Source organism: Camelus bactrianus, chromosome 3, assembly GCF_048773025.1.
Source record: "Camelus bactrianus isolate YW-2024 breed Bactrian camel chromosome 3, ASM4877302v1, whole genome shotgun sequence".
In the NCBI taxonomy this organism is placed as follows: Eukaryota; Metazoa; Chordata; class Mammalia; order Artiodactyla; family Camelidae; genus Camelus; species Camelus bactrianus.
In genome coordinates this window covers 109,624,820-109,652,013 of record NC_133541.1, presented here as the reverse complement: position 1 = coordinate 109,652,013, position 27,194 = coordinate 109,624,820, and the positions used below count along the sequence as shown (strand labels likewise).

General features: G+C 38.6%; 1 protein-coding gene and 1 long non-coding RNA gene across 2 annotated transcripts in view; one reads left to right on the top strand and one right to left on the bottom strand.

Annotated features, from left to right (window-relative positions):
• LOC141577111 (uncharacterized) overlaps positions 1–27,194 on the bottom strand; it is a 742,740-nt gene that overhangs the window by 221,129 nt on the left and 494,417 nt on the right. The window lies entirely within an intron of this gene.
• NMUR2 (neuromedin U receptor 2) lies at positions 7,162–22,218 on the top strand. The gene is made up of 4 exons (XM_010970018.3): positions 7,162–8,029; positions 14,443–14,527; positions 16,675–16,800; positions 19,741–22,218. Exons 1-4 carry the CDS (start codon positions 7,304–7,306, stop codon positions 20,034–20,036), a joined length of 1,233 nt encoding a protein of 410 aa, XP_010968320.1. The 5' UTR covers positions 7,162–7,303; the 3' UTR covers positions 20,037–22,218.

Sequence of the window (27,194 nt, the reverse complement as noted above, 5' to 3'; positions counted from 1 at the left end):
CCACTATCACCACTCCTATTCAACATAGTCTTGGAAGTCCTAGCCACAGCAATCAGGCAAGAGAGAGAAATAAAAGGGATCCAAATTGGAAAAGAAGAGGTAGAAGTGTCACTATACACCAATGACATGTTACTATATATAGAAGACCCTAAAAGGTCCACACAAAAACTACTAGATCTGATCGAAGAATTCAGCAAGGTAGCAGGTTACAAGATTAACGTTCAAAAATCAGTGGCATTACTTTACACTAATGATGAACCAACAGAAAAAGAAAGTAAAGAAACAATCCCCTTTAAAATTGCACCCAAAGTAATAAAATACCTAGGAATAAATCTAACCAAGGAGATGAAAGAATTATACACAGAAAACTATAAACCATTGATGAAGGAAATTAAAAAAGACTTTAAAAAATGGAAAGATACCCCATGCTCTTGGATTAGAAGAATCAATATTGTTAAAATGGTCACACTGCCCAAGGAAATCTACAGATTTAATGCGATCCTTATCAAATTACCCAGGACATATTTCACAGAACTAGAACAAATCATAATAAAATTTGTATGGAACCATCAAAGACCTAGAATTGCCAAAGCATTACTGAAGAGAAAGAAAGAGGCTGGAGGAATAACTCTCCCAGACTTCAGACAATACTATAGAGCTATAGTCATCAAGACAGCATGGTATTGGTACCAAAAACAGACATATAGACCAATGGAACAGAATAGAGAGCCCAGAAATGAACCCACAAACTTTTGGTCAACTCATCTTTGACAAAGGAGGCAAGAATATACAATGGAATAAAGACAGTCTCTTCAGCAAATGGTGTTGGGAAAACTGGACAGCAGCATGTAAAACAATGAAGCTAGAACACTCCCTTACACCATACACAAAAATCAACTCAAAATGGATCAAAGACTTAAACATAAGACAAGATACAATAAACCTCCTAGAAGAAAATATAGGCAAAACACTATCTGACATACATCTCAAAAATTTTCTCCTAGAAAAAATAAAAGCAAGAATAAACAAATGGGACCTAATGAAACTTATAAGCTTCTGCACAGCAAAGGAAACCATAAATAAAACAAAAAGACAACCTATGGAATGGGAAAAAATTTTTGCAAATGAAACCGACAAAGGCTTGATCTCCAGAATATATAAGCAGCTCATACGACTTAATAAGAAAAAAATAAACAACCCAATCCAAAAATAGGCAAAAGACCTAAACAAGCAATTCTCCAAGGAAGAAATACAAATGATCAATAGGCACATGAAAAAATGCTCAATATCACTAATTATCAGAGAAATGCAAATCAAAACTACCATGAGGTTATCACCTCACACCAGTCAGAATGGCCATCATTCAAAAATCCACAAATGACAAATGCTGGAGAGGCTGTGGAGGAAAGGGAGCCCTCCTTCACTGCTGGTGGGAATGCAGTTTGGTGCAGCCACTGTGGAAAACAGTATGGAGATTCCTCAAAAGACTAGGAATAGACTTACCATATGACCCAGGAATCCCACTCCTGGGCATACATCCAGAAGGAACCCTACTTCAGGATGACACCTGCACCCCAATGTTCATAGCAGAATTATTTACAATAGCCAAGACACGGAAACAGCCTAAATGTCCATCAACAGATGACTGGATAAAGAAGAAGTGGCATATTTATACAATGGAGTACTACTCAGCCATAAAAACCGACAACATAATGCCATTTGCAGCAACATGGATGCTCCTGGAGAATGTCATTCTAAGTGAAACAAGCCAGAAAGAGAAAGAAAAATACCATATATCGCTCATATGTGAAATCTTAAAAAAAAAAAAAAGCATAAATGCAAAACAGAAATAGACTCACAGACATAGATTATAAACTTGTGGTTGCCAAGTTTCCATAACCTGATAAAGTATTAACAGACCACCACTCAGCCTCAGTTGAGTGCCTCTAGTGACATGGTGACCCATTTCTATTTTAGTCTCCTTCAAATCTTAAAATCTTTCTCTTTATATTGACAACCCATTGGTCTCAGTTTTGCCCTAGGAAGTGAATTAGAATAAACTAAATTCTTCTTCCATTAAAAATGTATGCTTTTAATTAGAAGGCAGTGATCATGTCTAAGCCAAGTTTTCTCTTTACTGGGACAATGACTCCAATTCCTCCCACCATCACAGCGGTCCTTGGTAAACTATGTCAACTTACAAATTCCTCTTTAAGTGCAAGACTGAAAACTGGAGCCAATACTCCTGGTCTGGCCAAACCAGCATATAATAGGGCCAACAGTAATCTTTTCTCAGAAACTATATTTTGGTTGATGTTATCCAAGGTAACAGGAGCATTTCCTGACTTGCTAGGATGCCAAAGTTGAAAATTGGGAATGCTATGCCTCTAAATCAAGCTTCTGTTCTTATTCCAGAGTTTCTGGGAAATCGTGTTCACATTGTTCACATCTATAAAACAAACACCTTCTTTTAAGATGGTAACAATTTTCCTAATTACCTCTTCTACAAACATGATTGTTTCATAGCCCATCTAGTTTCTACAACACATCTTTATGATCCATTTATTGAGTACATTCTCAATATCCAGAACAATACTAGATGTTAAAGGATGGAAGAAAGGCCCCCAGAAGGATGGGACTGAGAAGCCACACTCCTACAGTCATGTCTTCGCAGCAGTTTTATCACTGTGTTTCGAATGGTAGAATTTTCCGTATTATCCTGGATAAAGACAGTGATGTACAAAGCTTTCTCTCCCCAGCCACAATCAATACGTAGAACAAAAAAAAAAAAAAAAAAAAGTAAGTTTTGCGGTTTAAAGTCACTGAGAGTTTGGCATTGTTTGTTACTTCAGCAATAATGTAGTCCAATTTACTGACTCCACACTAGATACCAAAGTACAGTACTGCTGTAACAAAAACTCTAAGATCCATGGCATGAGTCTAGGGGTGAGATGGGCAGTGAGAAAACTGTTCTTAGAGGCTGGGAGGATCCGTATGGGAAGCTGATAACTTGTCCTTCAGTTCATAAGTCTCTGGAAGAAGAGGAGCCCCATGTAGATCCAATGGAGAGAGCACCATGTGCCACCCAGAGTTCCTGGACTTTTACTTAAAGCTATAGGAGTGCTGCGGCATCCCTAACGGGGCAGGGCAAAGTGCATTTTTCCTGCAAGAAAGAACGTAAGCTAAATACTTGGGATCCAGATGGGCAGAATGTACAGTCACTAACTCTGTTTACCAAATATTTTTGGTTTTCTCCTCCTAAGCACACGATAAAATGATTCTTCTTATCCTCTTTGGGGTTAGGAGTGGCCATGTAATTTGATCTGGCCCATGAAATGCAAATGAAAGTGATGCTTGTCATTTCTAGGCAGAAAAATTCAAGAACCATGGTCCCCTTTGGGAATCTTCCTTTGGGGATTGTGGAGGCGTAGGCTGAAGCCCATGTTCCAGTGTAAGAACAAAGGATAACAGCGGCTACCACGCAACCCTCAGCAGAGAGGTAGAATGAGCAAGAAATAAATCTTTGTTTATTTTAATCCACTAAAATCTGGGAATTTTTATTTCTGAAACATAACTTAACCCAAATGACTGATACACTATGTGAGCTTCAAAAAGGCCCTTAAGTGTATGCCTCTGTTTCCTCACCTGTGATGCAGAGATTAAAAAAAAAAAAAAAAAAGAACTTTACCTCATAGGATTACTGTAAAGAATGCATGTGCTAACATATGTAAAATATTTACAAAAGTGCCTAGGAAGAATAAGTGCTCAGTAAATATGAGCTACTGCTTCTTTAAAAGATTTTCATCACATCACATCCCCTGGGCCCACCTGATTTCAGCCACAGCTACAAATATTAGCCCTGTGCATGCTCAGACTAACTCTGCTGATAGACGTGCACCATAAATTTAGGCTACATTTCTATTTTCTACCCCATAATATGGAAGCCTGTTCAAACCACAGACAAGATCAGTCCAGAGACAAAGGGAAGTTATCACTCTCAGGAGCAACCTTCAAACAATGGGAGGCAAGACTCGCTAGATTAAAAAAAAAAGAAGATGCTCAAGTATTCAAGTGAACAATTCCAAGGGGTTTTCTGTTTGATTATCAGGAAATCCTAGTGGAACTGACTCCCTACTGCAGCTCTCTGAGGTTTTTTACACCTTTGTTTCCCCTCTGTCCTTGGGTGTCATCCAAAGATACTGTCAAATATTTGAGAAGGTGCCCTTCACACCCACTTCACTCTCCTGAGTCTTCCTCAGGCAAAACAACCCCAACATGCAACAATCAAACATCCCTTAAGGATACTGAGCCCCTCAACATTCTCACCATCTTAACTTAACTAGAAAGTATAAGACCCAGGCAATCTGGGTAATAGATATGTATACAGTTTCTAGGAAGCTACTCTGACTTGCTGTCCTGAACTGACAGCTCAGTAAAACTGAGTTCTTTTCATATTAATACTTCCAAGCACATCTCCCAGTTTCATATCTTGCAATAGCCTTTTGACCACAATAAAAACAGACATCTTCATTACTAAATTACCTTGTTACATATCTATTTAAAATACTGTATCACTTAAAATAATGTGTGTGTATCTGTGTATGTGTATGTATGTATGTGTGTATATACATATATATATACACACACACACACACACCATTTCATCAGGAACTATTTCATTCTACTAACAATCTTATAAGGCAGTACTGCTATTTTATTCATTTTGCTGATGGGGGAACTGACAGTTATGGATGTTAAATAAGTTCCCTATGGTCATACAGCAGGTAGGAGGCATAATAAGGATTTGAACCCCTGGCCTACACTAGAGCCTGCACTCTAGTTCCCTAGAGTTCTTTGTTACTCCTACACCACCTCCTTGCATTGAACCTGTTATGGCATCCTTTTTAGACATCATTCTATTTGATTAGACCATGTCACAGTGTGGAGATGACTCTGAATCTTTAATATGCTGGCATATGTATAGTGTATCTTCCCCAGCCTCGAATTTGCAACCTGTTATAATTTTAACGACCATGACATCTCAATGAGATATTGCATTCCTATATTTAATTTATATTTTTCCTACTTCATTAGAAATATATATTAAAGTCTGTTAATGGTGAGTTCACCATCAAAGCTTATCATTAATTAGAAGGCTCCAATTCTAACTCTGCCATGACTTTCTTTTTGTGTCATTAAGGCTGTACACTAAATTTTCTAGGTTCTCCATCTTCTGTGCACATGGTAGGATAGCACTTCCTGCCCTTGTCGTGTTTAAGTATATACACAAGATTAGCCCTGGTCAACAAGCTGTGAGCTATGAACAGAGGTGGCATATATTACTTACTTCAGGCTAGGGCTTATAATTATCTACTTGAGACCTTCTACAGCTTCCTTTCTGTCTACCACAATAATAAGCAAGTTCCCAGACAGGGACCACTCCACTAGCCTGGATCCCAGAGTGAGCAAAGCATGGGACAGATCCTCCAGCTGACCAATGATAAATTTGTAGTGTGAGTGAGAAACAAATCTTTACTTTTTTAAACCACTGAGATAGGGGGGTTATTTGTTACAGCAGCATAAACTGCCCCATCTTAACCAACAGATTATTATTGGACAAGTCACTTTACCTTTTTAGTCTTAATTTCATCATTCAATTTAATAAATAAAAGGAAAAGAATAATTAACATTTAGTGAGCATCTCAAGTATAAGGTGCTTTAACATATGTAATTTCATTTAATCTTCTCAACGACTATGTACGGTATCATCCCTCACTAAAATATTCCCAAATCCAAAGATATCTCTCAGGTCTACTGCTATCATAGTAATCTAAGCCACTACTATTTCTTTCTTGGAGTATTGTGTTGGCCTCCTACCTACAATTTTGTTAAAACTTCGTCCTTCCTAATTCTCTGGCTCAAAACCCTACAAAAATTTCTCTGCAGCTTGAATCAGATCCAAAGTCCCTGTAGTTTGAAAAAGAGACAAACTTTTTTACCAAATCCTAGAAAATTTACATAATCTGGTCCTTTCCAGTCATTTCAATCTTCACTCATACTCTCCTGTCCACTCATGAAGTTCCAGCTATACTAGCTTTTTTGATGTTTCTGAAATGCATCAGGCTTGTCACTGCCTCAGGATCTTTGCATTTGATGTTACTCTTGCTGGGAATACACTTCCCTTAGCTCTTTTATGATTGACTTTTCCTCAGTCAAAACTCAGCCCAAATAACATCCCTGAGATGACTTCTTTGACCATTTTTGATAAAAGAGTACCTCCAGCCTTAAGTTTGTATGGCCCCTATCCTTCTTTACAGCACAAATTATTATCCAAAATTGTATTAGTTTATTAGTTTGCTTGTAGATTTTCAGAATTTCCTACTATAAGAAAAGTTCCACGAAGGCAGAGACTTTGTCTTGCTTGTTCACTGATGTTTCTACAAAGCCTAGCGTATTACCTGGTACACAGAAAATTCTCAAGAAGTATCTGTTGAATAAAATAGACTGAGTGAATCTCCAATTTACAGATAAGGAAATGAGGGTCCAAGAGTTTTCGTAAACTTACCAAAGTCTTACAGGATTTCTACGGGTGTGCATGATTCTAAATCCTACTGCTTTTTGCTACAAGGCACCGTCACAAGAGACTGAAGTATCAGCAGGCAGGGCTAGATGATGTGCGAGTGCTCTTCCAGGTTTAGGGTAATACCACGGATGCAATCAAATCCAAAAAGGCATATTGTCACGCTTTCCCCAGGGAGCCCTGAATTGCCAATGGAATAAGACAACTCGAGAAATTTATTGATCTCTTATTTCTGTCAAGCTGCAAAGGTGACAAGGATCAATGGAGATTTGTACTCTTCTACCCAGGACCCTGCAACCTAAATTTGTATTTCCAGAGTCCCACAGCTTTGCAAAACGCACTTCTCTGAGTGCCCACACCTTATTTAAGTTAGTATCACCGTCTGTATCAGCTCTTTTTCCCAGCTGCTTCCAATTCAGAGAAACGTCTCCCCCTCCTCTCCTGCTCCCTGCACTGAAGCCAGCTCGCCCCACCCAGCGGTCCTCTCGCTGAGCGTCTGACACACACATTGGCCCACAGCGGGCGGAGGGGCGGCGCTTCCGTCTCGGGGGGGCTCTTCAAAAGGGCTCCGAGGTCCGAGCAGCCCAACCTTGCTGAAGCACTAGCCTTCTCCCGGCCTCCTTCAGCGAGTCTGTGCTTGCTTTCCTGCCTGCTTTCTCTTCCCTTTCTGGCTCAGCTTGGGACAGAGGCTCCTATCAGAGCAGGCTCAGGTCTTGGATTTTAATGGCAGTGATGGAAAAACATGAGAATATTTCCTGGATCTCCCAACAGGAACTGGAAGATCCATTCAAGAAATTCCCAAACAACACCGAGGACTACCTAACCTTGCTCTGCGGGCCTCAGCGCAGCCACCTCTTCCTCCCGGTGACTGTGGTATATGCAGTGATTTTTGTGGTGGGGGTTGTTGGCAATCTCCTGGTGTGCCTGGTGATTCTTCGGCACCAGACTATGAAGACACCCACCAATTACTACCTCCTCAGCTTGGCTGTTTCCGACCTCCTGGTCCTGCTTCTTGGGATGCCCCTGGAAGTCTATGAGATGTGGCGCAACTACCCCTTCCTGTTTGGGCCGGTGGGCTGCTACTTCAAGACGGCCCTCTTCGAGACCGTGTGCTTCGCCTCCATCCTCAGCGTCACCACAGTCAGCGTGGAGCGCTACGTGGCCATCCTCCATCCGTTCCGCGCCAAGCTGGAAAGCACCCGGCGGCGGGCCCTCAGGATCCTCGGCGTCGTCTGGGGCTTCTCTGTTCTGTTCTCTCTGCCCAACACCAGCATCCATGGCATCAAGCTCCACTACTTCCCCAATGGGACCTTCGTCCCGGGCTCTGCCACCTGTACAGTTATCAAGCCCATGTGGATCTACAATTTCATCATCCAGGTCACCTCCTTCCTCTTCTACATCCTCCCCATGACTGTCATCAGTGTCCTCTACTACCTCATGGGGCTCAAAGTGAGTATCCAAGCTGGCTGCAACCCTTAGGGTGGCACCCCTTCCTTTTTCTCTTCTCAAAGTTCAGAGGAAAACTTAGAACTGGAGAAATTCAGAATTGGAAGGGAACATAGAGGAAAAAATAGGATGGACTCACAGGGGAAACCGAGAAGTTAAAGGACTGGCTTCAAATTAGACAAACAGTAACCACAGCTATAAATAATTTCCTTTAACTCACCTTCCATTATTCTTCCCTGTATACCTATGGTTCTTAAACCTAGGTGTTACTACAAATCACCTGGAAACCTGACTATGGGTACTGATGTGCAGGTCCCACTCTCCAGGAAAATGATTCAGTAGGTCTCAGGTGGAGCCACGTTTCAAATAGTACAAGGTAGCCACCCCTGGAGAGACTGTTGTTCCACATCCTGCTGTCTCTCTCCTGTCCCCACCTATTGCCTGCATTAAATTTTCCTCTGCACCAACTTGGTCTGAGTATAAAATAAACTATCCTTACTTATTTTATACTCTAGGACAGACATATAGTTTTAAATCAGACCCTTCCTTGTGGTTGCTTTGATCCTTTGGTTGAAATAACCAGGTTAAAATGCAAAAACATGGCCTGAGTGAGATAACTTTAACTTGTCTTGAGCAGGTGGAGATTGAGGGAGGGGAAGGTGAACAGAGCACACAAGCTAGAATAGAGGACAGTGAGAGTAAGACATAGCTAGAATTAACAGAAAATTATCACTTCGTTTGCAATATCTTATAATTAGAGATTCCTTTCCTGTATTCATAGTGGTAAACTGATTTCTTTTCCTTTTTCCTTTCTATCCTCTGGATCTAAATAGTCTGAAAGAATTTTCTTTTTTGATGAAGGTAAAAGTGAGTCTACGTAATTCCTCCCTTGGTATATACTCTGCATCCAAATTCAAAGAGATGAAATCCAACTGTGACAGTTTTATCCCCATTTAAGGAGGTAGCATGTGTAGGAAATAGTCATGAAACCATTTAGACTCCCAGATCTAAAGCTGACATATAAAACACCTTTAGACAAGCCACACAATTCCCCCCAGACTTAATTTTTACACTTATAAAATGAGAAGTTTACATCAGATCATATCTAAAGCTCCTGGTACTCTAAAAGTCTGTGATTCCTTTAAAAAGGGGTAGGAGGAATCTGTGAATGGGAGCAACGTGAGCTATAAGTGGAATGAAAATAAAGCAGATTACCACATTTACATCATATGCACCAAGACAGCTCTGAGATCGTGTGTTATGTGATACTTAATATACTCCCATCTCAAGGCATCTCTGAGAAAGGTGACTGTCAGAAATGAGTGCCCCACAGGTGGTCCTTTTGAATAAATACTGTGCCTAAGGTGAGTAGCAAAGTCTAAGGAGGAAGAGCAGATTCTAAGTATCACAGATGTCTGGACACAGGAGTAAATCTAATCAGGCAGAGAGTTGTGTCAGTCTCCTCCTGGAGGGCTAGCCCCTGTAATTCCAAGAGACATGTGTCACCCCAGACTAGCTCACAGTCATGTCTTTAGAAGGTCCTGTGCATCCCAGTGGGGGGGGGGGGGGGCAGGGGAGGAGGAGGACTCCTGCATGATTGCAAATATCATGAGCCCTATAAGAAATAGCCACCCTGAATTTATCAATACCATCTCTACCAACACCAAACTATCACATGTCTTGGGTCATTTTGGAAGAAGTATTTAAATTTGAATAGGAAACATGGATTCCCCCTCTGAGGAATTACTTTGAGTGTCACTTTGCTTTGTTGTCATGAATCGACAGCTACCTTGTATCAGGAGCTAAGTGACAGCTTGGACAACAGTTTAAAAAACACCCTAGTCTGCTCTGTGCATGTTGTGCAGCTTACAGCACCTTATTCTCAGGAAGGATGAGGTGTTACCCACCCACCTGGTGAGGTGACACCAGGAAAGAAACTATCTGCTTAGAATGTCAGTCCTGTAGGAACTGGAAGATGCCTCAACTGAGAGTCAGAAGTAGGCCCTAGTATATGACATTGGTCTCAAGGCCTTTGCAGCTTTTGTTGTATCTTTGCCTGAAATGTTCCTACTGTCCGCCTTTCTAACTCTCACTTTTCCTTTAAATCTTCCTCCAGGAAGCTCTTCCTGATTCCCTATCTATGTGGTCCCTATGTAGGTGCTCATGATTGCTGGTGACTTCTCTTCATCACATTTATCACAATGTATAATTCTATATTTGTGGGTTCCTTAATTTCTTCCTCTCCAGCTAGATTGTAAACTCGGTGACTGAATGAATGAAGCTAAATTATTTCCTTTGTTGCCGGACTTCAGCTTCTCTACCATCAAAAGAAGAGACTTGGAAACACTGTCTCAAAGGGCCTTTCTGATCTAAAAGATTTTAAGAGATTCAAGCAACTCTGATGAGTATTAAGTTATTGACTCTCTTGGCAAGTCTAAAGTTATGATTAAGTCTGGGACCCACAGCCTTCAGAAGGCAGAGAACCGAGACTAATGAGGTCCCAGGACCAGGGAAGGAGAGCCACACATTTGCTCAAACTGAGCTCTCAGAGCCGCTCCATCATTTCAGGACACAAGTCTCTAGTGAGCTACTCCTTAGGGTTCAAACATGGTGGAGGTGGGAAATTGGCAATCCCAGGGCAAGTTTCTTCCCATCTGGGGAGCTCTCACCTAGTCCTTCTTTCTCCTGCATGCAGCATTAATGCTTGAGCTGAAAAGGATGGATTATGAATTGTAGCAGAATTCAGCCAAGACAAACAGGACTGGACCGCTTCTTGTTAATAAACAGATTTTGTTTAGATTCTAGAGATATTTACACAAAAGCTATGATTGTACCTTGGTGTTCTAAAGCTATATAAATTGACCACAAAGTATATAAATGAACAGCTGGTGGAATGATTTTAGTCAATATAAACAACTGAGCAGAATTATCTATCAGCCTGCATGGTAATCAACCCCATGCTTCCCCTTCACCTCTTCTCTTCTATTAGCTAAAGGGAGTCAGGGAGGAAGGTTTCTGAACTTCCTATAGAGTGATGACAGTTTCTCTCTCCTCTTTTGTAACCTGATTTTTAAAATAAATGCTTAGGGGGTGGGAATAATTAATAGTAGATAATAGCCACTACTGATTTCAGATGTTAAAATTTACTCATCCCTGTTGGGAGATATGGTGATCCCTAAAGTAGCATATGAAAATTTCAAATATTAACAATCATATTAGTCATATTAGTAAGACTGGCCGAAAATCTGAAAGAAAAGTAGGAAAGTAGGAATTTGCCAAACATCTGAAAGGAAGGGAAATTATTCAACAACAAATCAAGCAGTGTTTAATATCGGCTAGACAAATTGTTAGGGTTGTATTCTACTATGTCAACCTTTTCAAATTCTGTTGGAACAAGGTATAATTGTATAAATATTCTGTTCTTCACTCTTCCTCCAGTTGGCTAGTTGCACCACTGTAACCTAAGGAAACTGAAAGGTTAAGTGATGATTAGTAAACACAGGATTTTTCTTTTCAGTGTAAACTATACTGTACAAGAATCCTGTTCATAGAAGAATTATGTGAACTATGTGCTCGCTGTTTGATTCAAGGAAGATTGCTCCTTGGGGTGGAGAAATTACCAATGAGAAATGTTAAACCCACCCAAAGAAGTGACGAGTAGATCTCAATATTCTTTCACTGCTCTTAATTATGGATGGGAACCAAATAAAGGAATAATTATCATGTCATAAAGACAAATTTTTTTAATGGTACGATCATAAATTTAGTAGGTTTAACTGAAAATCAGGAAGATTTGTAATTTGATGCATAGTTCTAACCTTCAACATCAGTGCTTTTCTTCTCAGTGTATCTGGCTGCTTCTTTGTATCAGCACAAGTGCAGCTTGTGGTTGAGCTGGTACATGTGAAGGAGAATTTCTAGAAGAGATCCAGTAAAACACATGCGTGGGCCCAAAGATATACATAAATAACTCTATTTCATAAAAGTTCCACTTCTATGATGTGTTTTGAGTAGACTCAGGACAATAGTCAGAATCACAATAATAACAATAATATATAACTTATTGAGTATCATGTGCCAGGCATTGAGATAAGCTCTCTACCTGCATTATTTTGTTTTACCGGCATTATTTTGTTTTACTATTCTGTTAACAACACCTTATCACCTTCACTTCCTTCCCATTTATTCCTAATAACTGCACAAAATTTTCCACTATTTCTTCAAGTTCTGGGTGACTCTGAAGGGTCAAATCTGACAGGAAATTTAATCCCTCACTTTGGGAAGACACAGGCATATGGAGAGAGCACCAATATATTCAAGAGACAGATGGCCAAGTTTGTTCATCACCTAAGTGGATACTTCAAGGTTGGTGCAGACCTGAGAGCAACCTGACTTCTAGGAGCTTACGTGTTTGGTAGGGAGACAGGATATTTATTTGTTGAACTTTGGGGGCAACTTTTTTCCCTTTGAATTGATCTGTCTTTTGTGGTATAGTTAATGCATAGTATTATATAAGTTTCAGATGTAAAATATAGTGATTCACAATTTTTAGTCTATGATCCTCTTTTCCAAGTCCTATTTAATTTTAAATTCCTTCTCTGAAATATTCTGTACAAATGCCGATCAGCCCAGGCAGCTCACTGATTCTCAGAGCAGTCTGTTCCACTGTTGTACACGACCACATCAACTTCTTCTTTAGCTTGAATTGGAATATGTCTCTTTATAACTCAGTAAATTGATCCTAATCTACCCTGAGACTGTATAAAACTGGCTGAATTTTCCTTCCACCAGTGGCTTCAATCAGTTTGTTGGACTTTCTACGTCGCTAATGAGGGAAACTCCAACTCAATCTGACAAAATATCAAAGGGAGCATGAACCAGAAAAGTCACAGGGAGAGCTGGCTCTTGGTGAAGATCAATCCAGTAAAACACACTGTGTCATCAAGGACCTAGCTTTCCTCCTTTTTCTTTGCTTTTCTTTCTATAGTGTGGTTTCAATCTCAAAATCTGCACAGCAGCCCATTGGTGGTTCCAAACACGTTCCTTAAAGTGGAAAGAAAACGAAGTGGTTGTAATCCCAGACCCCACATGCAGAGAACAAGAAGGGCTCCCTCTGGCAGGTCCAATAAAAGAGAAAGGAAATACCCATTCCTGGACATATAAGCTAGTATCTGAAATCTAATTGGTCTCAATTATCCAATCACTGTGACTGTGACTGAAGGAACAGTAGCCAAGATACCTGGGGACTAAACCTGGAGCTAGAGATGGGCTCATTCCCATCCAGATTAATGACTACAAATGGAGAGGGAGTAAGTTCCCTAAGGGAAAATCAGGGCACTATTGTTAAGAGGAGAATAAATTCTAGAGAATAAATTGACAAATACATACTATACCATTTTCTAGATATTTGATGGTAGTTTATCATGAGTTTTTAAAGCTTTTTTTTTTTTTTAAATCTGGCTGAGTATCTCCACAAACTAGAAATACATAAATTGAAGAGAAAAAAATTCCACAACGAGATGAGTGATGTACATCTCCAGTGCCATGGAAGCTCAGAGGAAGGAGAAGACAATGGGCTACAGTGGCCACAAAAGTCTTCCAGGAGTAGGGGGGGCTTGAACTGGGCAAGAGAGACTGCATGGACAAAAATGTTAATATTTAATATTTTCAGACGCTACTTTAAGGATCACCGTATTTTCCAACAAGGATGAGTACATTTTAACATCTAAACTCAGAAACACATGCACCTTTCTGGGTAATATGTGTAAAAGAGTTTCCCAAATTGTGCTTCTCAAGCTGGTACTAGGGATTACACTGGAAAGAGCTGGGAAGGGTATCGTTTAGTCATACATGCATTATCTCCTTTGAGGCTGGGGTGGGAGATGTGGGATGTGGAAGGTAGGAGTGAAGGAAAGGTGATGCACTGTCCTCCACAAAGATCTGTAATGTCCATTGGCATTTTAAGGCTCTGAGAAGACCTACAACAAAGACTATAAACTTCATGAAGCAGAATATCTAACCTACCTACCACATAGCAGAGGGAGCCATGCTAACAGATGTCTAACAATTATTAAATAAATGAATGAGTGAATGGAAAGGGTATCTAACTTTTTTTTACTTATGAATTTCTTATTTTTCATGGAACATCTATTAATATACTACAAAACTAGGGATCTACAGAATAGCATACAATAAATGGTTGCCTGTGACTTGGCCATAACCATATATTCAGTTGAGTTAGGTTACTTGAATTCAATTCTACCGCCAACTTACTGGTAAAAGTTTAACAAATTCCTGTATTTTTTTAAGTCCAGCTTTTTCGTCTGCAAAATGAGTGGTATAGTCACACTTCTCAGATCTTACCAGGAGAAAAACATGTTTCCCTTTCTTAACATCTCTTTCCACTTCCCTTGCAGCTGAAGAAAGACCAACCCCTTGAGGCAGATGAAGTGACCACAAATATTCAAAGACCATCCAGAAAATCAGTCACTAAAATGCTATGTAAGTTCTCCATTGTGTGCTCATTTCTTGTTTTTTAAAGCAGAGGAGTGGCATTTGTTACTGACAAAGTGCTGCTTGCATTAGCATCAAAATTCTCCTGAAACATAACATCCTGCTCTGGTCTTCCTTGCCTTACTTACTCAAGCATCTAGGACTTGTCTCTTTTGTTCTATTTCAGTTTTTAAACCTCAGAACAACACACTAAATTGCATGTATTGTAACACACTCTGTGTGGTGTGTGGTCAATCACATCCACACTCTGAGCCTTTAAGCATCTTTTTTCCCCTCTAAAATGAGCAGGTGGTTTGTAACCGATTTTATGTTATAAACTTCCTTTAAAATATTACAAAAACCATGAATTCTCCACTCAGAAAAGGTACAAATGAACATACATCAAATGTTTTACAATCCATTTCATGGGATCATGAACCCCCTGATAGCCATGCTTAGACCCCGTGGGATCTTTTACATCCAGAGTAAGAACTCTGGCTAAGAAACATTCTAAGTAGTCATTCCCATTCTATTTTAAGAAAAGATGTCTAAAAAAATATCCAGCCACTGATCCACACTCTCCCAAAAGAATGTTATAAAAATGTATGATCCAGCACCAGTCTAATGAGACACAGAACAATGAGAAAAAGTAGATTTATAACAATCCTTCCGAGCCAAACCTGAGGTTTGGAAGAAGCAAATCCTCCAGGCTAATATGCATATGAAACACTGACTATGTGATTTCTGTGAACAACAGCAAAAAAGACTGTGAAGTCACTAAAGTTTATCTTTTTGACTCTACTAGTCATCTTCTAGGAAATTTCTTAGCCCCTGTTACCACCTGACTTTCCCTAAGAAATCCAGCATCTTCACTATTTCTCCCTCTCTCTCCTTGATCATAGTCTCTCACAAGAAGACGTGAAGTGCACCCACATTAAAGTCACAATGATAAAATGCATTGTAAGGTATTTGCCTTTGGATGCAGAGGCTTTAATTTTAACAGGAATAAAATTTTTAATTTGGGAATTATAGGCAGTAGGCAAGCAGACCAGGGATTTTTTCCTTGAGGGGAAGGGATCAATTCAGAAGAATCTTCCAGATACTCCTGAAACCACATCATGCAGGCAGGCAGCTTACTCTATTTAATGCCAACAAGAAACATATGTACCAGTTACTACCTAAAACATCAAATGTGCTCCCGAGTACAGAGAAATGTAAAATGAACACTGAAGTACCCATTACCCAGATTTAAAAGTTGTCAGCTCAGAGCTAATGTTATCTCATAAATCCCTCTCTCTCCCTTAGCGCCTATAAGGTTATTCTGAGGCAAATCTCAAGTCCAACGTCGTACGAATGGAAAGTATTTTATGACCTCAGGAGAGAAAAAAAAATACATATTTGTATTTGTGGAGATTAAATGTTCCATAGATAAAGTACGGGAACACTCATCTCTGTCTTGAGAGCTGAAAATAAGAAACTGGAAGGTGCAACTTCCTGTGAATCTGTAATTATTTCAAAATAAAAAGTAAAACAAACATAAAGAAACTGGAAGGAATTCTGTGTTCTAGTCATTTATAATATAATAGACACATCCCTACCCCAATCCAAAGACACGTGCAGGACAGTATTATGCTCACGGTTGTTTGATCTTTTCTCCCTTCCCCCAACCCCTTACAGAATTTTAAATGATTGAAACCACAGAAGCTTCTACTTCTTCCTAGAACAAGATAAATTCAGACTACACTTCAGAGTTTGTTAGTGATCTATAACTTTAAAGAACACCAAATTGCTTGAACCGACTTGTTTTACTTGTATAGTCAGTTTATATGGTTCCAGTAGTCCACCTGCAACGTAGTTTACTTTCCCCAATTGACTGTTTTCAGAATTCTGAATGCATTCAATACTACTTTAAATATTCTAAAGGAAACTTACATTATACAATCACATGGAAAAATGATTCTAAATCCTATAAAATTCATTCTTATGTTTGACTGTTCTTTGTAGAGGCTGTTGAGGATCTAGCTGGCCTTTAACAACTGTAACTTAACAAAGATGAAGGGGAAAATGCTAGAAGGAATGGATGAACTCCCAGTGGGCATTGTATACCTATTCTTGCTTTGATTGCCTTTTGTCTCCCATTCATCATTCTTTTCCAGTTGTCTTGGTCTTAGTGTTTGCTGTTTGTTGGGCCCCATTCCATGTTGATCGGCTCTTCTTCAGCTTTGTGGAGGAGTGGACTGAATCCCTAGCTGCTGTGTTCAATCTCATCCATGTGGTATCAGGTAAAAGTTTTGCTTCTTCGGTTGCATCACCAGTGTCCAGGTAAGCGCAGCTTTTTCACCTGGCTTAGAGCAGTAGGTTCTATCTGCGTATACCAATTTACCCTGGGGATCTGCCATGCTCTTATGAAGACACTTGATTTTTATTTTATTTAAATATTGATTAGGTATGTCACTGGTCCAAAAGAAATACAAGACAGTACTATCTTAGACACTACTTTATGAAAGACCTCAACTCTAAGCATGATAATTACAGCAGGAAAATGGTCTAAGGAATGATTCCTTTGGTTTGCCTTCCACGGGCCACATGATTGAATGATTAGCTCAAGGACATCCATGTCCTTGAAATCTCATATTGTCTTTAGCAAGTGTTAGATCCTCATGAAAACCAACCAAAGGGTCTTTATGTAACATCAAGGTCTGCTTTTAGGCTTCTTTAATGCAGCTCATTAAGGACACTAGAGTATGGTGGATAGTGGTGAAAAGGTTGCTAAGTCAGAGGCCCTGGATTTGCATCTCAATTGCATCATTAATATTCTGAGTGATACACAGAATGGGGCTTCCTTCCTGCCAAAGTTTCCTCAACTTTAAAAAGGCAATAATGCCTGCTCTATACACACCATGGGCTGATGGTATGAAGCAAATAAAATAATAGCTATTAAAGAGCTTTTCAAGCTGTAGCATGCCATAGTATATCCTTCTATAACCATCACAAATTTGTAAAGTAGATATTATTATCAGATTTTATGGTTAAAAAACAGTTCCACAAAGAAGAAATGATTTGTCCTACTCAGTTAGCAAATAGTAAAAACTAGGTTCAAGCCTGAGTCATCTCAAATGTAGGGTTCTTTCCCCTAAAATGGAGCAAAGGATGGCCACCCAAGTCCCCCTTTCTCAGTCAGTTTAACTATCAGCCTTAGGTTCAGACCCCTACTATCCCTCTATCTCTGCTAGTCATTGGCTGGTTCTATGGATTCTTTAGATTATTAAGGACACAATTAGAGAGGAAAGGTAAGATCAATGTGTACAAGTTAATCTCCAGATATGCACAGAGCAAAACCAAGAGCATTTATGTATACATTTATGGGTATCACATATATTATCTATTTTCTATCACTTTCTATCACTTTCTTATTGTACTAAGTAGTAGTATACAGTTTATACCCAAACATTAGGACTTTGCTCCATGTTAAACTATTTATTGTTCTGGACAAAAACTCAAAAATATTTACAGCTCTTATCTTTGTGGTTAGTCTGAGAAAAACTGGAGTGTTAAATAAGGAAAAACACAAGATCACATGAGACGTGACTAGCTGACCATACCCCTCCAGACGCATCAAGACAACCATGTTAGGATTCTCCATTTGTGGCATTTACAATAACATTTTCTTGTTAAGGTATAACTTCTCCCTCCCCAACCTGGCCAATCAGATGATGTCTAAACCTCTTAGATGCTACCAAAACAATGCCCCCAACTTGCCGTTTGATCCTCAAGTTACAGTATTTTCACTCATAAACCATACGTTTGTCAAACTGTGAATTAGGGATTTCTGAACATTCTGTCTTACTCCTATTCCTGCCTCTGCACATCTGTGTATGCTATGCCTTCTACCTGAAGCACTCTCTCCTCTCTTCCCCAGTATCTTCAACCCATTTCAGCATCTGGCTAGAATCAAATCAACCCCATTAAGTTTTTCATAACCATCATAGTTTTTGTGTTTATGTCATTACGTGAATTTCCATAACATGACTGTTGGTATCACATATTCTGCTCTCTTCTTAAGAGGTATCGTCTGGTATCATCCTTTCACTAATTACTGAAGTTAGGCACAAATCTTGTTTCTGTAATACTATCTCAAGTCCTTGGAGAACAAAGTCTAAATTCACTGTCTTCCAATGTGCCTCAAAGTTTCTGGCACACAATAAGAGTTTGATCAGTATTTATGAATTGAATGAATTAACAGTCTATAGCAATATCCCCCTCCTCTATTCCTCCCTGCCCAAGTCTGTTCACAGGGCACATGGCACCCTGAATGTCCTGAACTATACAAATGAGGACAATAATGAATATGCTAAGGACAGTACCTATCACTTCTCTTATATTCCTGGTTATTTTCAGCCCCTCTGTGGATAGTATTTCAATTTTATCCTCACAATAAACAGGGAGGTGGGTTAGAATGGTATTATCATTTGCACTGCACAGAGAAAAAATAAAAACTGAAGTACCAGTTCTTTCTAGGGTCCTAGAATAAGCAAGGACCAAGATCAGAAACTAAGTCCTCTGATTCTCAACCTTAGGCTCACCTTGGGTCTTGAGGAAATAAAATAGGATATGGAAATAAAGAAAGAGTATATAACCAAGAAAACGGCAGTGTGCAAGTCATTTGGTGGAGAAAACAAATGGCAAAATACAATTATTCAATAAGGTTGGGAATAAGGTGGGGAAAGGCTAGGGAAAATTTTTTGAAGAGATATTTAGCATTATAAGGAATCTCAGCAGGGACTATACCTTGACTGATCTACAATTCCTCCATTACTTGCAGTTTCAAATTAGAGAGTTAAGCAAAATTCCAGTGAGATTAAAAAAAAAAAAAAACAACTCTTTCCTCTGATATTTAAGCATCTCTCATTAATGCTATGGGAACATGTTCTTTAATTAAACAAGCAGGGATCAAAGGAAGTTGCCGAACATCTCAGAGACATACCAGGCCAGCCAAAATTTTTCCAAGACTCTTTAATCTTTCTGGGTTTGATTCCTCAGTACACAGGTTGGTAGATTTGTTCAGAGCATTTTGTATTCTCAATTAGAGTCTTGTATATATTATCATTTCCAAAAGAGGCAATCAAAGGGATTCAAGACCTTTGTTAAATATTTATGCTTCTCCATTTCATGCCTCTCACTCACTTTCTTCTCAGTATGCCTCTTAATCCCCTGTGTTCCAGGTGTCTTCTTCTACCTGAGCTCAGCTGTCAACCCCATTATCTACAACCTACTCTCCCACCGCTTCCGAGCTGCATTCTGGAATGTGATCTCTCCTTCCTGCAAACAGCGGCACTCCCAGAACCAGACACAGGGGCCACCTGTGCAGCGGAACATCTTCCTGACAGAATGTCACCTTGTGGAGCTGACTGAAGATGTAGGTCCCCAGTTCCCTTGTCACTTGTCCATTTGTAATTCTCACCTCCCCACAGCTCTCTGTACTGGACAGGCACTGAGAAAGGAACTCTCAAAGAGTTGACATTCCTCTTGCCTCCACACTGCAGGAAGGAACAACCCATAATTTATGCCTTCTTATATGATACTAAAGAAGTAAAATGACTCTTAGAATTTACATACCCATTTCTAATTTTTTTAACAAGTGTGAACATTGCTACTTAAATTTGGATCTAAAACCCAGAACCTCCTGATTTTTAGTTACCTTTCCACGATTTTAACTGCTTTATGCCACTTCACTAGTTCATGAAAAGAACATGACTAGCAAAGCACGGCACCTATATTTCGAGTCATTTCCACTATTGGAAATGGTTTGCCCTGTTATCCATGCTCTGAGTCCAGCTGTCATTCTTACGACCAGCGGTTCCTGTGAGACACCAAAGGGAGACAAGTAGATGCTGTTCTACTCTATATGATTTGAGGGGTCCGTGCCAATGTTCTTCCACAGTACACTATTTACCCGACTTCCTCCTACTGTGCCATTATAATGTGATACCTTGGAGTTGTGAAGCCTTTTACTTTGAGTCTCCCTGATAACACAGGAGTGCTCCTCAGAACTCAGAATTATTGCCATCGTTCTAATCCCCAAGTCGTTATCAGTCACCAGGAATGGAATCAGAAGTTCCACTTAGAGAAGAATGGGAGGAGGGAGAAGGCTATGGTGGTAGGTCCCAAGAGTCAAACCATACCCCACACAAACGTAGTTATTTTCATAATTTGGTCTAGACTTGGCTTTCTAACAGCTAATGTCATAAATAGAGGAACAGTCTATAGTCTCAGAACAAAGACAAGTCATATGGTAGCTACTGGTCTCAAACCCATGACTTCCACCTATTCAATCCTCCATTACCTTTGTAACACTCATATAATATGGATGAAATCTACTTTCCAGACTCCTCTTCCATTATATCATCACAAATAATATATATTCTAATCAACAGAATTACTCGCTCTTAAGAAAACACATCCCAGTTTCCCCAGCTGCATCTTTGCTTACAGCATGCCCTCTGTATCTCGGTCTCTATCCTTTGCTATCCTACCCACCCATTCTTTAATGTCCAGCTCAATGTGGTACCTCCTCCATGAAACCTTGCTTGATTTACTCCAATAGAAGTGGTCAGATTTACTCCAATCTGACTTTCTTATCAGTTTATATCTCTTAAGATTTTTCTCCATTCTGCTTTGTATTTCAGTGATTTATATTCTTGCTTTGCCAGAATGTAAATCTGTCAAAGGCATGAAGTATCCTGTGTTCATTTTTACTGTTACTGGAATCCTGACAATTTACTGATCACAATGTTAGATGTTCAATAAATGTGTAGTAGGTGAGCTGACTTCACATTCCAGTTTACTGAGCTGAACAACAGCTCCAAATGAAACCATGTTCAAGAGCCGTAAGACTAAGATGCTGTTTCTGACAGTGGTGCCTGACCATCATTTGGACATTTAATTAGCCATGATTGTAATGGCATGCCTGCTGTGCCTGGGATGTGAGAAGGCTCTACTCAGTTCCAGGCTTTACTGATGCTGAAATACGCAAGTTCTAGCTGTTAGTCTCTCAATTTCCCCCAAGTTGAATGAACCATTCTACTAATAAACAGAGAATTGGTCTCTGATATCATCATTTCCTGACTGAACAGTCATCTTCAAAGTGACTCAATATATTTTTCTCTTAGCTAATTATAAACCAAATTTAATAAATCCAGATTCTTAGTGATGGCTTATGTTGGTAAGCAGAATTCTCTAGTCATTTGACGATTTAGCTGAAAAAACCCAGCAAAACAAAACCGAAGAATGAATGAAGATCTAAGAGAATAATTTTTAACATCAACCCCCAATGACCAGGGCTAAAAAAGTTGCTGGTGGAGGCAGATGGATAGAGAATGAAATAACACTAAAATTGAAGATAGTAATTTGGTTGCTTGATTAAAACTTTGGTCTCTTTTTTGTTTTATCTTCATTTTGCCTTTTTTCTATTAAAATTTACATTCAAAAATTATCATTCATTCTTTTATTTAACAAATCTTCATTACCCATTAGATCATGCACATTGTGGTATCACCTGGCCTTTAAAGTATACATCTAATAGAAGAAATGATCATTTTTGAAAATCATTACAAAATTGATTGCTTAAATCTAATTGTGAAGCACGCTACAAAATCCAAATACAAGTACTATGGGACTATACAAAAAAGATGTTTGACCAAATCAAGGGGAAGTAGTTTTAATTAAGCCTAGCACTAAAAAACAGAAAAAAAGAGTGTTAATTGAGGTTTTGTCTATACACATACATCCACATGCATATATATACATATAGGAAACTTATGAAATGAAAATTCAAATGTCACAAGTCCTAGAGTTAGCTTATATAATAGCTCACACAAAATTAGTAGAATAAAAGGAGAAACTAAAACTAAATTGTTCAGTGTTACTCAGTAGTGGACCTCATCATCTCCTCATGAATTCCTTTTGATCCCTGAATTTTAGAATAATGCTAGATGAGGCCAGAGAGTGAACATGATTAATAAAATATTGGTAATGTAACCCTTCTGCAATGAAATGGTGACTTTTAAGCTCTCTAGTAATTCACAAATTTAGCGAAGTGAAGCAATGACATTCAGACTGTGGTTTGCCAAATTAGTTTGTCTGGCCCAAAGAGATTGCAGAGATTATTAATCTGAGACCCATGGACAAATTTCAAGAGGTACAAGAATCCCTTGAAATTGTATTGGTAATTCTTAGTGTGTATTTTTTTTTTTTCTTGTAGAGAAAACTTACAGCTTTGATTAGCTCCTCAATGTAGTCTATGACTTAAATGTTCATAATCACTAAAGTGCCCTTAACAATCTTACATAAAAACACTCTCTTAATGGATGAGTTATAGTTGAATGAAGGCACTGCAGGATAATTAAAAAGCATCATTATTCACACATAATAGTCTAGTATCTTTAACACTTAACTGTTTAGAGGTGTACTGGTGATGGCTTCAGCTGGCATGCAAAAAGTTCATTGTTACATATTTAGGAAGTCTGAGAGGTTGCTGTCAAATAATTGGTAGCTTGAAATCAGCCACAGTGGGAGTATTTACACCACAGGAATTGGCAAACATTGCACATCAGGGCATTTTTTCTCCCCCAGAGAGTGGCTTATCAGCACACCGCTAAATATCCATATGCTGGTAATCTTCCATCTTGCTGGAATATATGTGATTTGTTTGCAGAATAGATCCCCAATAGCACCGTTATAATTACAGACCACTTAATGCTGTGGTTAACTTACTGAAAAAAATTAGTCAATGGATCAGATTTTGACCCAGAGGTACAAGATAAAATAAGCTAAAGCATGCTAATTATGACATGAAAGCCTCATCAGCATCTTAAAATTAATGTAGAGTGGAAGAATTACCCTTGGATGCTGTCCATTAATATTAGGGCAGAAAATAGCAACAGATCTACTTATCTGCCCTATACATCTGTTTTTAAATATCCCACAGGATTCATTGTAAAAAGATTCAAATTTTCCACATTCTATTTGGCTGGAGACCTCATTTTTTTAAACACATGAAAATGTACTATATAAACACTGTAAGGAAGCTTGAGATTGTACAGGCTTACGCAAGCGAAGCAAAGGTTCAGTGTTCATCTAAACAATCTACTCCCTCCCTTTTTTTTATCCCTTTACATCATTAAATCACACGTGAATTCTACATTAGATATACATTTATGTTAGACTTCGGAAATATTTTCTAGATAATGTCAATGTTTGAAAGTTGTAACTAATCTAAACATGGCGTAGAAATTGTTGAATATACCCAAATTATACTATTGCCAGTGAAATATACACATTGTGAAAAATACATACCATGAATTTACTAGACTAGAATAATTAGACTGAGCTGGTTAATAAATGAATGAATGAATGAATAAATAAGACCATTCAAAAAGAAAAACATTTCATTCATTTCAAAAACATAAAATTACTTATATGTTAAGAAGCCTACATTAATGCATTGAGAAGAACATTATGTTATAAACAGATATTTTGACAATGGGTCTTAATCAGGTTGGGGTAAAAGCTTGCTTATTTGAATATTGTATCAATGGAAGGAATATCATAATCTCATGCTTCCCTTAATAAACATGGAAACTTTTAATATTGATCCTAACTTTATCACCAATTCTTTAACCACAGAAACTGAGTAAGTTTTAATTCCTAACACTCATTTGTAATCTTAGCTGAGTAAATTCTCACAGCCTCACTAAGAGGGATTATTGCTATCATTTCCCCTTTCCAGTTGACAAGATAAGACTTAACCTCACTTTACAGTTGGAAAAATAGACAAGCAGAAACCCTGGGACACACGAGAACAAGTTGTTTACGTCTCACTCGTACATCCCCAGGTTGCTAGGCTGGCTCTACTCCAACCCAGACTTGGGTACAGACAGAGACACAGTGGCTGCCCAGAGTATGTGCTTCTCATGGCAAGCAAGTCACACAGCCAATCCCAAAATTAGGGGGCCCAGAGATAAGCTCCAATTATCCTGAGGCCACGGCCCCACCAAGGGCAGGGTGTATAACACTGCCAGAGGGAATGAAATGCTGGGACTAAAGACACACATCTAGTAAGTAGCAGAGAGAGTTTAACCCAGAAGCAGCTGACTCCAGTGTCTGAGTTCCCCCAATAAACTACACTGATTCCTCATGGGACTTTATTTTATTGAGGTCACTGAAGAAGCCTCTCAGTTTAACGTCATCCCCGAATATTATCTCTTCATTTACTTCCCGTTAACTCACTGATCCAGATGGGAGAGCAAACATGGAAGTCAAGAGCATGAACACTACAGCCAGATGTCTGGGTTCAAATCCCAGCTGTAACATGATTAGCTGTATGACTTTGGGCAGCTTACCTAATCTCTCTGTGGCTCAGTTTCCCTGTCTATAAAATGGACATATATCAGGGCAATGACATGAGGATTAAATAAGCTAATATACAATTTTTAACACTCCTAGGACACTGACCCCTAGGAAATGCTATAATAAGTGTGAGAAAATGATACATAGGGATGGGAGTATTTGTTCAAGAAGATATATTTTTAATGCCATTTCATTTTGTTTACACTTTTTAGAGACTGCTAGTCTCTTTGACAGCAACCAAAGGTAAGATGATTTAAATGAACTCCACAACAAGAAATGTGTCAGGTGTTTATTTTTTTGTAGTCATTCCCATCAGATAAACAAGCTGCCCAAGATTCCATCAACAACTGCTAAGATTTCATCAATAATGAAGGCACAAATATGTAGTAAAGATTGTTTCTCTGTTTCTTGAAAGACTGTCCTATCAATATTATGATAGGACAGTCAGCAAAGGCACAAAGCACCCAGGCTGCTGAGGACCGTCATGCATATTAACTGTTTCTGAAGGCCTTCGGCCTGTCTTCTATCTGGGGAATTAAATGTCTGATTTTGGCTATCGGAATTAGAAGACAGGGTTAAGGATCCAACTACTGTGATCATTCTAGCATAAACACCAAGCTCAGAGATGACTAACAAGGAGACAAGCCTCTGTCATGTTATTTTCAGTACATGTAGAAATAGAGGTTTAACAGCATCCTTGAACCTCAGTGTTAAATTCACATCATATATGGCTGTTTTATTGAGCACTTACTAGGAGGTAGATACTGGGCCATGTGCTTGACATCTTCATCAAGTAAACCTTATAACAATCCCCATTTGACAGATAAGATAACTAAGGCTTGAAGGAGATAACTGAGCTGCCATTCAGACAAACAAATAAGTGAAAGGGTCTGGATTCAAAGGCAGGAAGTCTGATCTGGAAACTGGTATTAACAGCTATACACCTATACTCTGTTCAGTCCCCCTTCCCAGTAAACACTAAATATATACCAAGTGGCAGACACTGAGCTAGATCTAAAAACACAGAGAACAAATAACAAATAAGTTCTTATCCTCAAACTACTGAATGTATGATTATTCTAATTTACTGACTGAAAGGAATTTTTTAAATTTTATTCAAGTGTAGTTGATTTCAAATGTTATTTTAGGTGTACAGCAAAGTGATTCAGTTATACATACACATACATATATATTTTTTTTCCTTTCAGATACTTTTACATTATATGTTACTACAAGAAATTGAATATAGTTCTCTGTGCTATACAGTAGTCCTTGTTGTTTATCCATTTCATATACAGTAATATGTTTCTATTCATTTTTTCATAATGCATTCTTAACTCTGACCCTGACTGAATGGAGACATGTAGCCTCTTTTAAACTCCTATATAACTTAAAAAATTTATAGAAATTTAGAAAATGGAATATTCAAGATCATCTGGCCCAATATTTATTGAGACTTTTCCAGCTACTATACTAAGAACTTTATATTTATCATCTGATTTAATCTTCTCAAGAATCCTAACAGATGAACGTTATTACAATCCTCATTCCATAGAAGAAAAACACATTGAACAGAGAAGTAACTTGCCCCTAGTTAAACAGCTAATAACTTTTGAAGATGAGGTTTAACTCAGTTCCAAGTCGAGACGTTCAGCTCTGAGCTACAAATCTATGCCACTTGTCCAAAGCACAAAAAAGAAAAGTGGCTTGTTTACAATGAAACAGTGAGTGATAGTGGTTGTTATCAAGGCTGATTTCCCCTCACTCCAGCCCATGGCTCCTCCCATGTTTCACTATATTTGAATAAATGGGGAGAACCTACAGCCTGGATAATTTAGAAAACAAAGCATACTTAAACAGCCTAACTCTTAAACCGATAGTCTTACTCTTTGCACCCCATTAAAGAAGATTTCATCAACAGATGTATGTCTATTTGATTAGCTATAAAATTAGTTGTATTCCCTATATACAGATCAATTCTTGACAGAAGGCTATAGCTTTAAAACATGCCTAGGTAAGTGTTACACGACTCACATTAAGAGTTAAAAAAAAAAAAAAAAAAAAGAAGATTCCAAATCACAATTTGACTCAAATTGAAGAAATGTCTAAGAATCTAGATTTTTAATCTGCCCCCTTTAATTTTTACTTACTGGATCTGTCATTGCATTGCAGTGTAAAATGAAACAAAAATTGCACCAGACACTTGTTAAAAATGGCAAGGAAGACTTTATTCAAGACTGCTGTAATAAGGGAGAGAGGCTATTGCAAC